At 39.3% G+C, this 15,440-nt stretch overlaps 1 protein-coding gene across 1 annotated transcript in view; it reads left to right on the top strand.

Annotated features, from left to right (window-relative positions):
• KIF14 (kinesin family member 14) overlaps window positions 1-12,744 on the top strand; it is a 53,662-nt gene extending 40,918 nt beyond the window's left edge. Inside the window, exons 24-30 of the mRNA XM_040636424.1 lie at window positions 1-85; window positions 274-458; window positions 3,747-3,905; window positions 4,677-4,799; window positions 8,306-8,380; window positions 9,296-9,434; window positions 9,796-12,744. The exon at window positions 1-85 is cut by the window's left edge and continues 140 nt beyond it. Of these exons, the coding sequence (XP_040492358.1) occupies window positions 1-85; window positions 274-458; window positions 3,747-3,905; window positions 4,677-4,799; window positions 8,306-8,380; window positions 9,296-9,434; window positions 9,796-10,175 (1,146 nt within the window). The 3' untranslated portion in view covers window positions 10,176-12,744. The remainder of the gene's footprint in view (window positions 86-273; window positions 459-3,746; window positions 3,906-4,676; window positions 4,800-8,305; window positions 8,381-9,295; window positions 9,435-9,795) is intronic.
• The last annotated feature ends 2,696 nt before the right edge of the window (window positions 12,745-15,440 follow it).

Below are 15,440 nucleotides of genomic sequence, written 5' to 3'. Positions count from 1 at the left end.
ATTAATAATTTTCTTAAAATTTGTCACGGGCTATTTGCCATTTCCAAAGCTCATGAGGAACAAGATGAAGAAAGTCAAGATAACTGTAAGCAACCTTACTGATTTTATTAACTTATGGGAATGATTATTTTCTGCACATTACGTTTTCTTTTGAATGACTGTCACCTTTCACATGCATTTTCTGACTATGCTAAAATGTTTTAATGGTGATCATATATGAGTTCTTTTATCTGGAGATTATTTCTTCCAGTAATTTTCCTCCTTCTTTCAAAGTGTTCTCTTCTGATCGAGCAACGCAGTCACTGACTATCCAGGTCACATGTGCTTTTGAGCAGCTCGTGGTGCTAATCAAACACTGGCTGAATGATATTGGGCCTTGTGCCAGCACAGCAAGACTTGAAGATGAATTGAGACAAGAGGTTAAAAAACTAGGAGGCTACTTACAGTTATTTTTGCAGGTAACTTGATTTGCTGATCATCATTTGAAGAATTCATTTGTTCATAAAGTATTTATTGACCTATTGTCTGCATCTTCCCCAAAATTTGATCTGTAGGATTTTCAGAAGTGATTTCTGTATTGCAATTCTGAAAATGTGGTTTTCTATAATTGTTTATTGTTTTATGGCCTCTGTGCCAGGCACTCAGAGTTCTCAGTGATTTACAAATATTAACTCATTTAATTCTTGTAACAACTTCAGAAGTGAGTACTGTTATTAATCACCATTTTATAAGTGAAGAAAGGGAGGTACAGGATATGTAGCCTATCCAATGTTACATACATAATCAGTAAGTGATAGAGTTAGGACTTGAACCCAGGCAGTCTTGGGCCCAGAGTTCATGCTCTTTACTACGTATTCTGTGCTAGTCCTCAATAATGGCTATGGGGAAGAAGGCAAAGTCTTGCTCTGGTTATGTATTGGGTTTCAGCTTATGCTGAATTAGTCACAAACCTGGTGATGTACAGGGAAGGAAAATAATTTTTTTTTCTGTTTACCTTATATCAAGCGAGATTAGACTTGGCTCTGAAGAAGAAATAAGCTGAAAGCTTACTCTCTGTCATATAAAATCTAGAAATAGGCATGGTGGCTCTGCTCCACTCCTTGAGATCCAAGCTCCTTTCAGTACATCCCTTTACCAAGCCTAAAGCATGGCCCTTTATTTCATGGTCCACCATAGTGGTAGAGCTCTGTCTGAGTTCAGTGTGGCAGAATGGAACAAGTGACAAAAAAGAGAAGGGACAAACTTCTTTTAAGCGAAGTTTCTGGAAATTTCCATATGACATTTCTCTCTAAATATTTTTGGCCAGAACTTCATCACATGACCATATCTAGCTACAAGTATTATTGGGAAATGTACTTTTTATTCTGGACAGCTATGTACCTAGTGGAAAGTCAAGGATTCTATTACTTCAGAAGAAGTGGGGAATTTGATATTGGATAATACCTAGTCATCCACCATTTCAGTGAAGTCCTCCGTAAGAATTCTTTGAATAGGGCACCTGGGTGGCTGAGTTGGTTAAGCATCCAGCTCTCGATTTCGGCTCAGGTCATGATCTCAGGGTCACGATGTCAAGCCTTGCTTCAGGCTCTGCGTTTAGTGTGGAGTCTCCTTTGGATTTTCTCTCTCGCTCTCCCTCTGCCCTTCCCCTGCTTGTGCATGCATGCACTCTTTAAATAAATAAAATATATATATATTTTAAAGATTTTATTTATTTATTTGACAGAGAAACAGCCAGCGAGAGAGGGAACACAAGCAGGGGGAGTGGGAGAGGAAGAAGCAGGCTCCCAGCAGAGGAACCCGATCGGGGGCTCGATCCCAGAACGCCGGGATCACGCCCTGAGCTGAAGGCAGACGCTTAACGACTGAGCCACCCAGGCGCCCCTAAATAAATAAAATCTTAAAAAAAAAAATTCCTTGAATATATGAGGGGAGCAGATATGAAAATACCAAAAGGGATAGGTCTCATTTTTTAAAATGGGTGACTTGGTTTCATAACGAAATGTTCCAGAATGTTTGAACAAATCTCATGTTTTTGTGCCCACCGAGAGACTTTCTACACTGTATTATTGTAGTAGAGGTTAGTTGTATCAAAACCTCCTGAGTGGGCTATTTACTTGATAGGCTTTGGAAATGTTTGTTTGGTTGAGTAATCTAGTCAAATTGAAATCAAATGTTTATTTTTTATTGTCCCTTATTCTTCCCTAGGAGGTCTTTCTGGGTCTGCCCTGACTCGGTTAGGCATTTCTCTTGTTTTTCTGATAACCCTGTACTTCACCTATCTTTTAATATAACATATTTATAAGCCTACACACCTCAATGGGCAGTAAGCTTTGGGCAGTTAGAGGGGCTTAGGTGTCCTTTTTAACAAGGACTCATCATATGATAGACGCTCGGTTGGATACTTGTTATTGGGTTAATTATAAGTTCATACTGGATGAAGGATCACTTTGGACATAAGCAGTGAGGAAGCAGAATGACCCTAGGACAGAGAGGTGGGCTGCAAACAGGTATGGGTGAAGGGATAGATGAAGGAAATGCTCTGATAGCTTAGAGCCATGAAAATGAGAGGGAAGGCTGACCAGAGAGCAAAGCTGGGAAGCCAAAACTGAGGGTCCGACTTATGCTTGAGCCTCGAGAAGGAAGCTAGTTGAAGGGTTATGGTGGAAAAGAGAATATGAGATATACTTAGTTGGCTCTTAGGTTTCAGAGGCAGTTCAGGAACAGAAAAAACCCCAAAACCCACCGTTGGCATTTAGAAATCCAGTGTTTGAACCCATGCTAAATTAGTTCTATGTCCTTTGGCAAATTGCTTAGCTTTTTAAGTCTCCCCGTTTTCTCACTGGGAAAATAACAATAACAGTGCCTATCTGGCAAGGTTACTATGAGGATCAGATGGGCGGACGTTATAAGAAAGTACCTATTAGTGTAACTGGTATGCAGTTTCTTTCCTTCTTTTCATTCTCTAGGAAGAACACTTTGAACTTAACTTAGGGGTTGCAACCTATAGCCCTATGGGAAATGCTTTATGTAAGGAGTCCAGGATGGAGAGAACAGGTGACTTGAAAGGGAGATTAGACCAAGCACAGGAGAGACTTACGTTAAACTGGCAAAACTGAATTTAGTGACTACACTTCCTACCTAAGTGTGGTTTGAGAATTCTTACCTTTGTAGCAGTATTACAAGCATGGTCCAGAAAGCAAGCGAAGAGACGTGTTCTGAAGAATCACTACAGTTGGCAGGTAACAGAAAGAAAAGCTCGGGGGGCACCTCCACATTCCTCTTGGGTGTGTGTCCTCCGGTGTGAAGCCTTTTGTTTGAAGAGTGGTTTTTCTCCCTTTCGCTTCCCTTTCCTTTTCCTTCTCCCCTAATGAGAGAAAGTATCTTTATCAACCATCTGTCAGATGGCTACTAGGACAGGAAAAGTTCAAAGGCAAAAAAGAACCACCATTTTGTTCCCTTTTTTGGTGTGGGGGGTTTCACTTACCGCTTCTCTCTTCTATCAAGTCAACTGCATATTTGTCTTATGTCTCCTATTAGCGTGTAAGGTCTTTGAGGGTAGAGGCTGTATCTTAGTCGTTTTATCATCGCTAGTAGCTAGAGGATTGCGTGTTTTCTGATTCCGACTGAGACTCTTACAAAGCGTAGTCACTATATCAATGAATGCAGAATTTGTTTTCTTCAAATTGCTTTTCTTGTCTTCTCTTTACTTCTGTTTGTAATCTCATGTATCCATTTTTGTTTTATAGGGATGTTGTTCAGATATCTCATCAATGGTAAAAGAGGCTCAAAAGAAAATAATCCAAATTGTACAACAAGCCGTAAAGTATGTGGGACAGTTAGCAATTCTTAAAGGGGGCAAGCTGCATTTTCTGGAAAATAGTAGCAACAAGGCTGCCAGTGTTCAGGTAATTTGGTAGTATTAGTTTTGAAAGACTTCATTTGAGGCAACAGTAGACTTCTGATAATAGTATCATGAAACATGATAAGTTGTTTTTATTTTAAGATAGTTCATACTTTTTATAGTTTAGCAACATGATTTAAAACTGTTTCAATCTAAGTTGGTTAAATGTACTGGATATTTCTGGAATCCTCACTTTGCCTTTTGGATCTTTGCTTTGATGATAGGTACCTACTCTGGAGGGTTTGCTCAGCCAATCAACACATGAAGAACTCTATAATTCTAGAAAATTTGTATTTGCTTCCTTTAAGTATTCATGCCATTGAAAACATAGTATTATATTCGAATGTTACTGTGTTCTAGCTACGCAGTGTCTTGTCTAAGATGACATTCTTTTTTTTTTTTTAATTTAAATTTTATTTAGTTACCATATGGTGCAATATTGGTTTCTGGAGTAGAACTCAGTGGTTCATTACTTACCTACAACACCCAGTGTTCATCACAACAAGCACTCTCCTTAATACCCATCACCCATCTAGCCCATCCCCCACCCACCTCCCTCAGACAGACATTCTTTATTATGTGTTATGTGTGGAATGCTAAATTACAGATTTGCTGCTTTTCTTATAGACTGTTCTTATTCCAGCTTTAATTGAATTTAATAAACTTGGAACTTACTATAGTCCTAAAATAAGCAGAAAATATAGCTTAATTGTTTTATAATTTTTTAAAATATAAAACCTGAGTTTTCCAGTTAATGCTTAAAAACTTTTTCTAGGAGGATTTCATGGATGCTCTTTGTGATGGTGTAGGCTTAGGAATGAAGATTCTCTTAGATGCTGGACTGGAAAAAGCAAAAGAACTTCGGCATGAACTCTTAAGGCAGTGTACCCAAAATGAGGTAAGAGGAATAAAAGAACATTCTGTATAATACCAGATGTTCTATAAACTTGATTTTTAGAAAATAGTTTAATTCAACTAAATTGGATTCTTATACATTTATGTGTTTTGATTTGTGTTGAATTATTATTTTTTTATTGAAAAGGCTAATGTGATCATTATGTCATGGTGATATTTCCCCAAGTTGCTCTGAGTTAACTGTGGCCTCTGGTGTGTACTTTCGCTAGACCCTGTCAGTTACTGTCTGTGAACGGTCTGTGGGTAAACTCCGGAGCAGAGTGGAGTGTGGCAGTGACATCTAGTGTTCACTTTCTGCTTGTCCATTTCTTCCTGATCTTTCTTTAGGTCTCTCTTTTTTCCACTAAAGAATAGAAACTACCATTTATTGATCCGATATTCTAAACTAAATATTTTGCCAGAGGCGTTCGCATCTGTCATTTTATATCAAGATACAGAATCAATGAAGATTTGAGTGACTTCCAAAAATATGCTTCCTCCCCACCTCCTCCAGCTAACTAACATTAAAGCATAAAACCAGTTGCTGTCTTTGAGGTGGCACTGTGATTAACGCCTATCTCTGTCGTTTTTCAGCGATCGTTTATCAAGTCGATGCTTTGTTTCTTCACCTGTCATGTGTAATAATACTTACGTCCTAGGTTGCGAGTCATTTATTTATTAAATAATCTCCCAGTACAATTATGGGACTAGGTGTTCTACGTAGAATAGTGGTGAACCTCACCACTTTGCGAGGGAGGAATTACTTGTGTTCTTACACGTTTCATAAGGAGCTGGAGGACCTTGTCCAGTCGTCCTGAGCCAGGGTTTTATATTCTCCCTACTTGACTCTGAAACTCAGCATGCTACAAAAATAAGGTTTGTAAATCATTGTTCATGCAAATTAAGTTCTTTATTGAGAGTTATTATTAGTAAACTGGGGACTCAGAAGATAAGTTCCATCTTTATGGCAGCAAGTCTCAGAGCCCTGTCTGTTCTAGAATCTTGTTGTACCAACTTCTTGTTAAAACCGTCTCTGCCCGTTGCCTTTCTTTTTCTGGAGTCCGTCCGCTGGGATGGAGCTACCTGGGATGTTGTTTTTGCGGGGCTCATCCCCACTAGGATGGGTACTTGTTTCCGTACATACCAATTGATCTAGGAAAGTCAGTCCGGTAAAGACTGTTAGTTTCCACCCCTCTGACTTGTTTCCAGGAAGGCATCGAGTAAGTTAGATTTTTTTTTTCCTCTTAGAAAAACCTCTCCATTAATGTGTGTCCAGCTTCCTCATCGGGGGGACGTCTTCCATGTAAGCCAGAGGGGATCTCCATCCCTTTCCTCAGACGAAAGGGCTGCATGGGTTAATCTCTACCCAAACTGGCTCAGAACTGGAGAAAACACTGAACATTAAATTGCTCTCCCACTTCCTGTGTGGCCTTGAGCTGCTTGCCTGGGCCCCCTCGTTGCGTTTAAAAAGCGAGGATGATCACGCGCGCTTTGTAAGATTGTTCCGAGGATTCTGCGAACCTGAGGACAGTGGACCGGAAAATGCTACCACATTGCCTGGCAGATCTTAGCTGCCTCGGCTTGCTTGCTCTTGCTCTCTCTGTATGTTTGCCTTTCTCGCTTTGTGTTATATTGTTTTTAAAATAAAAACGCATTCAAAAGGAGCTCATTTTGTCATTAAATCAAGATACGTGGGTCTAGTCCTGTTCCAGGAGACGGGAGGCTGATTTCAGTTCTGTAATGCCGCTTCGAAGACCGCGGACCCTTCCTGCCCGCTGCTGACATCTCCAGCTTGGTTGTGTCCAGCGGCAGCACCGCTTATGCCTAAACACTCTCTGTCGCTGTTTGCCAAGTAGAATTTCCGCCGGCAGTGAGCGCGAGAGGGGATAGAATCACTTAATGAAAAGGAGGTGAAGTAACGCATGCGAATGCGCTTGGTAAGCAGTAAAGCAGGGTGCAGATGTCAGCCTGGCTGCTGTTTGGAGGAAATAAGCAGCAGAAGGGCCAGGCCCATCTTGCATAAAATTCATATTACTGGCATTTTCATGCAGACCTCTCCCTCCCTTCCTCTCATTTTCTTTCTCTCATGTTCTGTATGCCACAGCTGTATAATCACGGTGGAATTTTTAGCTCATCGTATTCATTTAAGTTAAAACTCAAGAACCTATGGAAGGAAAACAAAGAATCTGAAGAAATAGAAAATGGGTTCAAACAGAAGGCATTGGAGTTATAATTGTGAATCTGGAGCCAGGGGAAAAAAAAGAATTTGTGTGTTCCTTTTTTTTTAACCACAGAGAGGAAATTTAAGTTAGACTTAGGAAGAGCTGTGTGGGTAAAGCCAATTCAATTATTTTTTTTTAATGTTTTTTTAGTATGTTAGTCACCATACAGTACATCCCCGGTTTCCTATGTAAAGTTCCATGATTCATTAGTTGCGTATAACACCCAGTGCACCATGCACACGTGCCCTCCTCACTACCCATCACCAGTCTATGCCAATTCGATTCTTAACACCATCCCCGGGCAGAAATGAAGTGAGAAGATACCTCAGGAGGGCAGCATTGAGCAGTACAAAAGCAAAGGCTTAGCTTGAGACTGGGGTTCCCAGCCCGGTTCTGAGTCTTAGGAGCTTGGAATCAGTTTTCTTATTTGTAAATGGAAGACAATTGCATATGCAACATGGAGTTATAATTGAGAAGCAAATAATAAAACATATAAGTAAAATCACTGGAACGTAAGAAGACAAATACTGTGTGATCTCGCTTATATGTGGAATCTTAAAAAAAAAAAGCTTAACTCACGGAAACAGAACAGCTTAATGGTTACCAGAGAGAGGGGGGTGTAGGTGAAATGAGTGGAGGTGGTCTGAAAGTCCCAGCTTCCAGCTGTAAGGTAAAGAAGCCCCGGGATGTAACGTACAGCACGGTGATGATAGTTAATAATTCGACTATGTTGTATATTTGAAAGCTGCTAAGAGAGTAGCTCTTCAAAGTTCTCATCACAAGAAAAAAGAATTGTCACTATGTGAGGTAATGGATATTAACTAAACTTATTGCGGTGATCATTTTGCAGTATATCGAATCATTATGTTGTACACTTTTAAACTAATGTGTTAAATATCAAATATATCTCAATAAAACGGGGGGAACTGTATATGTAGTTCTTACAGTGTACTATTTGTTTGATATATTATTTACGTCACCCTCTTCCCAGGGAAGTCTTGGAAATTTCATTCCTATAAATATTTAAATGTGAGACACAATGCTGTTATTATCACAAACATCCGAGTGTATCTATATTTAATGCACAATCAATGTGCAATTTATTTTGAAAGAAATTCTGCTTACATGATTTAGATACGCCAGCTCTTTTATTGCAGTCCCAGGAACAGAACTCAAGTCTTTTGACTTCCTAGACTAAAATTCTTCCCTGTCTCTTCCACAGAGTTCTAGGATTTTTAAACTTCCAAATAATTATTTATATAATAAAATATGTTAACGTTCTCTGTAGGTTACTGAACAGATGAAAGCTAAAGCCATGGGATTGATTGGATGTCTTGAAAACCTGTTTGCTGAGTGGAAAACAGTAAGAGAGGCTTTAGTGTTTACTTCTGTTTGGTGTATTTTAGCATTTCGTTTGGTTTAAGTATAGGTATGATATGTTTATTTCCGTTTTTATCCTTAGCCAGATAATTCCTTTGTGCCAGGCTAGTCGAAGCCTGTATCATAGCTCTCTAGCTTCTTCCTCGTGGATGTCATAACTCATTCGTTTTAGTAATAGATAAGATATTGTATAGAAATTGATTAATATTAATGTGTTTTGTCTACTTCTTACTGCTACTGGTTTAGTAACTGTCAGCTTTTCCTGGGATAGTCATTGGCTGAAAAATTGTGTTCAATAATCAGTTTGCTTAAAGATTTTTAAATATAGATGAATTAGACAAATTCTTTTATTTTCATGTCACAAGTAAATAGAAAAATATAAGTATATAATCAACGTGTCAAAAAGGAGAGAAATATCCATGGCTTGACAATTTTTAATTAAATAAAAATAAATGGGAGATTTATAAAGTTGAACACTAAAAAATTAAATAAATTTATCTTTTATGATATTGGATAATAAAGGGTACTGTTGTTTTATTCCCATGTAATACGATGATTGGACTTTGATTTAAAATTAATTTAAAATTCTTGGGGCACCAGGCTGGCTCAGTCAGTAGGGCATGCAACTCTTGATCTCAGGGTTATGAGTTCAAGCCCCACATAGAGCGTAAAGCTTAGTTTAAAAAAATTTTTTTAATTTAAAAAATTAACTTAAAATTCTTATTTTTTTTGAAAACATTAATTACTAATATTGTATTTTGGTCTTGCTTGTGGAAACAGAACTAAGCACTGGTGAGGAAAGTAAACTCATTTCTTTCCTGAAAATAAGATTCCGGTGATTAAAACTGTATTGACTAAGCCTATTACCTATTTTTAAAAATATTAACTTTATTTACAGAAAAGTTTCAGAACTGAACTACAACAAGAAAATTCTGGATACCAGGATTTGAAGAAGATGGTTAATCTTGCACCAGAATTACTGAAGTTAAAACATTGCTTGGAGCAAACTATTCAAATTATTATTTCTGCACTGAGAGGTATATGTTCCAGACAGAATTTGTCAGTAATCAAAATTTTATAGTTTAAGAACTCTCAGACATCTTTTCATTTCTAGTCTAATGCATTAACTAAAGTCTGATGCTACTTCCTAGACATTAATTACCAACATAGGAACTCGTGTGGTCGTATTCTCACTTAATATATATAAGTACTTTGCCTAAATAATTAGATCCTGAAAACCCAAGTGTTTATTTAGCAGATAAACCGAGTCATCTTAAGTAGTTTAGATTTTATCTTGACAGGGTTACTTTGACCTAAAAGATATGTTGAGTCATATAATAGTAATAAATACCTCATGAAAAATGAAATAGTAATGAACTTTTTCTTCTCCTTGCATAGGATGCCACAGTGACAAAACTCTTCTCAAGAATTGTGTTGAAAGTCTTTGCAACTTGGCCGAGGATTTTCACAATGACTTGAGCATGCGCTCTACTTCTCTTGACAGCTGTGAGAAGAGAATACCTCAGGTTGGCCACGGGGAACTAGAACCTCTAGTCAAGTCACTCCTCTTATGTTTTGAATCTGAAGAAAGACCTGATTTGTTGAATCCCTGGGAACCTTGTAACCAAAATACCAGAGAAGAAGGACAACAACCTAAATCAAGCAGGACCGACTCCGTTAGGAGTAAAGGTGTACCAAAGCGTGTCTATGAACTCCATGGCTCGCTGCCAGCAGTGACCTCAGAGGACAGCACACCCAGTAGGATTCAGTGGGTGTGAATTCTGACATGGAGGCGCTTTATGACCATCCATGTAAGAGAGAGAGAACACTGGGTAGGCAATTTTCCTTACGTAGGAGAACAAAAAAAAGCAGGAAATCAACATAAATGTTTCGAAGAAGTCCATATCTGTTTGGCGGCCTTCCATGGGGAATGGAAAGTATAAGCATTATGGAATCCCGATTTCAGAATACGCATTCAGAAGTTTCTCGGCAGACGATTTTAAATAGGCATTCACGGTATTGGGACGTGGTGGCAAGAGAATGAAATTAGGAGTTCAAAAACAAGTGAATGGTCATTTCTCCAGTTTCTCGTTGCCTTGAATTTTAAATGTTTATTTTTCACATTGATATACTATCTCTGGTTGGTTCTTTAGTTTGTAAATGGTTACTATAGTTATTATAAGTTATTATAAGTTATTTTCTCATGAGTGGAAACACATGAATAATCAGTTACGTTTATGCCTGTGCCTTCTCTCCTCTGCAAATAGCTACAATGAGGTTTATGGTGAAATTGCCAATGTAGGTTGAACTAGGGCAGCTTAACTTGCATTGTTATATCCAAAACTGTTTTTCTTGCAAGGTTAACTGGTTGCCATTTTGAATAGTGTGTTCAAGGGTAGTTTCCTTTTCTTTCCAAATAGAAGTAGTTACCTAAATACAGGAAAATTATATGTTAATAAAATGGCTTGCTAGTGTAATAGGTCACTATGTTCTCTGTGTTCCATAACAGGGACTGTCTGAATATAATTTAAAACCAATTAAATATGGTCAGAATCACACTCACCTTCTGAATGGGGTTAGGAAATCAGAGGCTGGACCTTTTCTTGATAAAGCTTGTTTTGTTAAAGGTGTAATGAAAGAATTTGTACGTGATTTGGTAAAGATTAAAGAGCCTTATTATATCTCACAGTTTTAAAAAACCTTGGTTTGCAATTAAGTAATATAGAGAATATTCTCCTTTGGGGATCTTTTATTAAGGAAACAATTTGACATTTTTGCCCACAAGCATATGTGTAATTTGGAAGACACTTAGTGATTCTGCTTGGGTGATACCGAGCAGTTCCTGGAGAATAATTCTTTTAAATAAACTGATCCTTTCATGTGCCCTTTTCACTTGCAGACATCACTTGTACATTTGGCCTGACAAGTGAAAATTGGATATTAGTACCAGGAAGGAGTAAGTTCAGTCATTTTCTTGCTGGGACGAGACTGTAAATAATACCGGTTACTATAGCCAGAGCAATGTTAATAAACCATGTGCTGTGCTGCCCCGTGCTTTAAAATGGTGCAGCGTAGCAAATTTGCTTTAATTTTCTTTCTTTCTTTTTTTTCTTTTTTTCTTTTCTTTCTGGCATTTGAGCTTGTATTTCTGAAGTTCTAAACATAGTTCTAATAGTCAGTGCTCTGCCAAGTGGCACTTTTGCTATCAAGTTTTATGAAGTGTCGATGTACATGTAAGAACTCTGCCTGACCGTTGTACTTCTTTGAAGAACTTTCTAAAGTATCAATACAGCAGTTTTCATCTTAATGTTTGGTACTTAATCTTTACTTCCTGCTTTCTAAACTCATGACTTCATTGGTCAGAAACCTATTAGTGTCTTTGTAAAATTTTGTGTATATATATACATATATTTATACTTTAAAGTAAATTGTTATACAGTATTCAAATGAATGATGAAAATATATTTGCTATTAGAATCATGTGCACTGATAAGAAATGTTATAAAGAGAATGCCTTTAATAAATCTTACTGGCTTCAGAATTATCTCTTGGTCTCAGGCTTTTTTATTTTATTGATTTTCTTCATTTACTTTATTTCTGACTCAAAATTGCCATAATAGCTCTGCTTTGATAATAGTTATACAAGTTACACTGGTATTGCATGGTTATACTGGTTATACTGGTATTGCAAATCAAATAATTAGAATTCTAAACAGTAACAATATTATGACAACTACATAGATTTTCTTTCGACATCGCTCTGCCTCTTTGCAGCCGGCTGTCTGGAAGAGCTTTACCCCCATGTGCTATAGTGGAAAGAACGGGAGCTTTGGAGTTTGATGCATTTTTCACACATTTGGACTATGAATCCCAGCGAGGCTAGTTAGTGACTGTATGATCTTAGACAAGTTGCTTGCTGTCTTCCTGCCCATTTCCTCCTCTGAGAAAGAAAAGTAATACCCACCGCATGGACTCCCTGAGCATTAAATGGGAAAAATGTAGGAATAGGTCCTGGCAAGTAGTGAATTGTTAGTAAATGTTAGTGTCTATCCTTTCCCATTTGTGGCAACTGAACCCTCGTTATCACGCGTGCAGGGTCACACTGGGTGCAGGCCTGTGCTGTGGACGACAGTCCGCCAGGGAGCCAAGTTGTATCACAACCCTGTTAACACGGCACACTGAAAATGTATCTGCTACCATTAGGTTCCGTGATAAAGGAAGTGAACAGTACCCCACCGGCCTTAAGGAAGGTTTGGTGTGATGTAGGTGTGTCCTGCGTGAGGCTCCTCTGAAATTTTTGGCAAAATATTATTTAGTTAACTAATTAGCATTTTCAAATTTGCAGTGCCTAACTATGTGCCAGCAACGGTTTTGAGGTTTTATCTGAATACGGAAAGTAAGAATTCGTCTATCACAGAGGAGGGGGAAGGTGTCCGTTTGGTTCAGTTAAAAGAAGGTTGCTCTGTTCATCTTTTGTGCATGATTCATCAGGGCAGCTTGTGCCCTGGATTTAGCACGTTACAGTCATTGCAGGATATAATCAAGACCGAATTTTTTCGTCTTTCTCGTTTTAACCATTATTGGCTTTATGGGCTTTTTAGAAGTGGAGTATGGGCATTTAGTTTAACACCATCCGATTGCTAGGTTCATTCCACTTATTTCAATAATTATTTAGTTAGTGCCAGGCATACTTTTCGTGCAGTCATAGAAACATGAAAAAAAAAAAAAAAAAAAAAGCTTAGATTGCCTCAAATCCCGGACTTGTGAAGGGCCCAATTTGTTGGCTCCCCCGTTGTTCATAACATCGTACCTTCTCAGTGAAGAAGACCTCTGCCCACTCGGAAGTTGAACCACATGAGTACCGCCAGAGCGTTAGGGGCTGGCTCAAGAGAGAATTCAGGAGGACGCCGTTTTGATTAAGCACGTGGCTGTTCACATTTCCCATCGCCAAATGGCCCGGAGTTCAGATGCTGATAGATTTTTTTAAGAATTTAAGAGGAAATTCACAGCCTTTTCTAAGAAGGAATCATGCTTTGTTTCTCTGGCTAATTTGGGGGTAAACATCTGAATTTGTCTACGTCATCAAGCATCTGCCCTTTGGGGCCTCATTTTCAAGATGAACGGATTGAGCTGTCCACTAAAAAGATGAGGAATCTCTGACATTTTGAAAATAGGTATCACTTCTTATGACCCTTCTCCTTTTCTGCCTTTCAAGCCTCACCCCCCCTGTTTTAACTGCTGTGCTGTGCGGTCACCGTTGACTTTCCTTCTCTTCCAGCAACTCCATCGTTGGCTGCCCCCACCCACCTCCTGAAACCGCTCTGGCTAAGGTTGTTGGCAATCTTCTAACTGCAAAATCCAAAGCAGTTCTTCAGTCTTCATCTTACTTGATTGCTTCCCCTCTTTAGAAATTCTTTCCTCCCCCGGGGGCGCCTGGGTGGCTCAGTTAGTTAAGTGCTGGACTCTTGGTTTCTGCTCAGGTCATGATCTCAGGGTCCTGAGATCCTGCCCTGCCTCAGGCTCTGTGCTCAGCATGGAGTCTGCTTGCGAGTCTCTCTCCCTTTGCCCCTCCCCCCAAATAAATAAATAAAATCTTAAAAAAAAAAATCTTTCCCCCCATGTCCCCCATAACAGAAAATTCTGGCTGCTTCTACCTCCCTGATTGGTTTTTTATTTTTTTCAACTCCACGTATTCCTCATCCTCCACCAATTCTTTTAAATACTAGTGTTCCCAAGGATTCTGTGCCCAGTGACCTCCACTTTGAAGGACAGCTGAATAGTGTGGCTGTTGAAGATGCAGTTTCTAGAGGCTCTGCCAGTCACTCCCCTGCGCCCTGGCAGCTTCCTTACCAGAGGTAGAAGGTACATGGTGAGCTTAAGACCTTCGTCCTAGGTGACTTGGCGGATGGTGGCGCTTTCAACCACGATGCGGGATACAGGCAGAACTAGATTTTAAGTGGTGTGGGGGATGAGGTAATTTTTTAGGTACACTTCAATTTAAGGTAGCTGTAGTTCCACCAGGTAGACAAGCTGAATAAGAGCGCTCAAGAGAGGGGCCCCTGGGCGGCTCAGTCAGTTAAGTGTCTGCCTTCAGCTCAGGTCATGATGTCAGGGTCCTGGGATCGAGCCCCAGGTCGAGCTCAGCAGGGGAGTCTGCTTCTCCCTCTCCCTCTGCCCCTCTCCCCATGCTCATGCTCTCTCTCAAATAAATAATTTTTTTTTTAAAGAGTGCTCAAGAATACCACCTTACGCCAGTTAGAATGGCAAAAATAGACAAGGCAAGAAACAACAATTGTTGGAGAGGATGTGGAGAAAGGGGATCCCTCCTACATTGTTGGTGGGAATGCAAGTTGGTACAGCCACTCTGGAAAACAGTGTGGAGGTCCCTTAAAAAGTTAAAAATTGAGCTACCCTATGATCCAGCCATTGCACTACTGGGTGTTTACCCCAAAGATACAGACATAGTGAAGAGAAGGGCCATATGCACCCCAATGTTCATAGCAGCAATGTCCACAATAGCTAAATCATGGAAGGAGCCGAGATGCCCTTCAACAGATGACTGGATTAAGAAGTTGTGGTCCATATATACAATGGAATATTACTCAGCAATCAGAAAGAACGAGTTCTCAACATTTGCTACAACACAGAAGGGGGAATGAAACATGAGAGACTATGGACTATGAGAAACAAACTGAGGGCTACAGAGGGGAGGGGGGTGGGGGAAAGGGATAGACTGGTGATGGGTAGTAAGGAGGGCACATATTGCATGGTGCACTGGGTGTTATACACAACTAATGAATCATCGAGCCTTACATCGAAAACCGGGGATGTACTGTATGGTGACTAACATAATATAATAAAAAATCATTATTAAAAAAATAATAATAATAAAAAAAAATACAGAGTGCTCAAGAGAAAGAAATGTGAATTTGGGAGTATCCGCTCATACATGGTGGTTAAAACTGCTCAAGTGGATGGAATCAATCCATAATGGTGGCTGACTTCCATTGAGTTACCCTTCACCAGGTTTTCCAGGCTAAGTG

Source organism: Ursus maritimus, unplaced genomic scaffold, assembly GCF_017311325.1.
Source record: "Ursus maritimus isolate PB19 unplaced genomic scaffold, ASM1731132v1 scaffold_2, whole genome shotgun sequence".
NCBI lineage: Eukaryota > Metazoa > Chordata > Mammalia > Carnivora > Ursidae > Ursus > Ursus maritimus.
The sequence above is the reverse complement of the archived record's forward strand: the minus strand, read 5'-3'. Positions and strand labels throughout refer to the sequence as shown.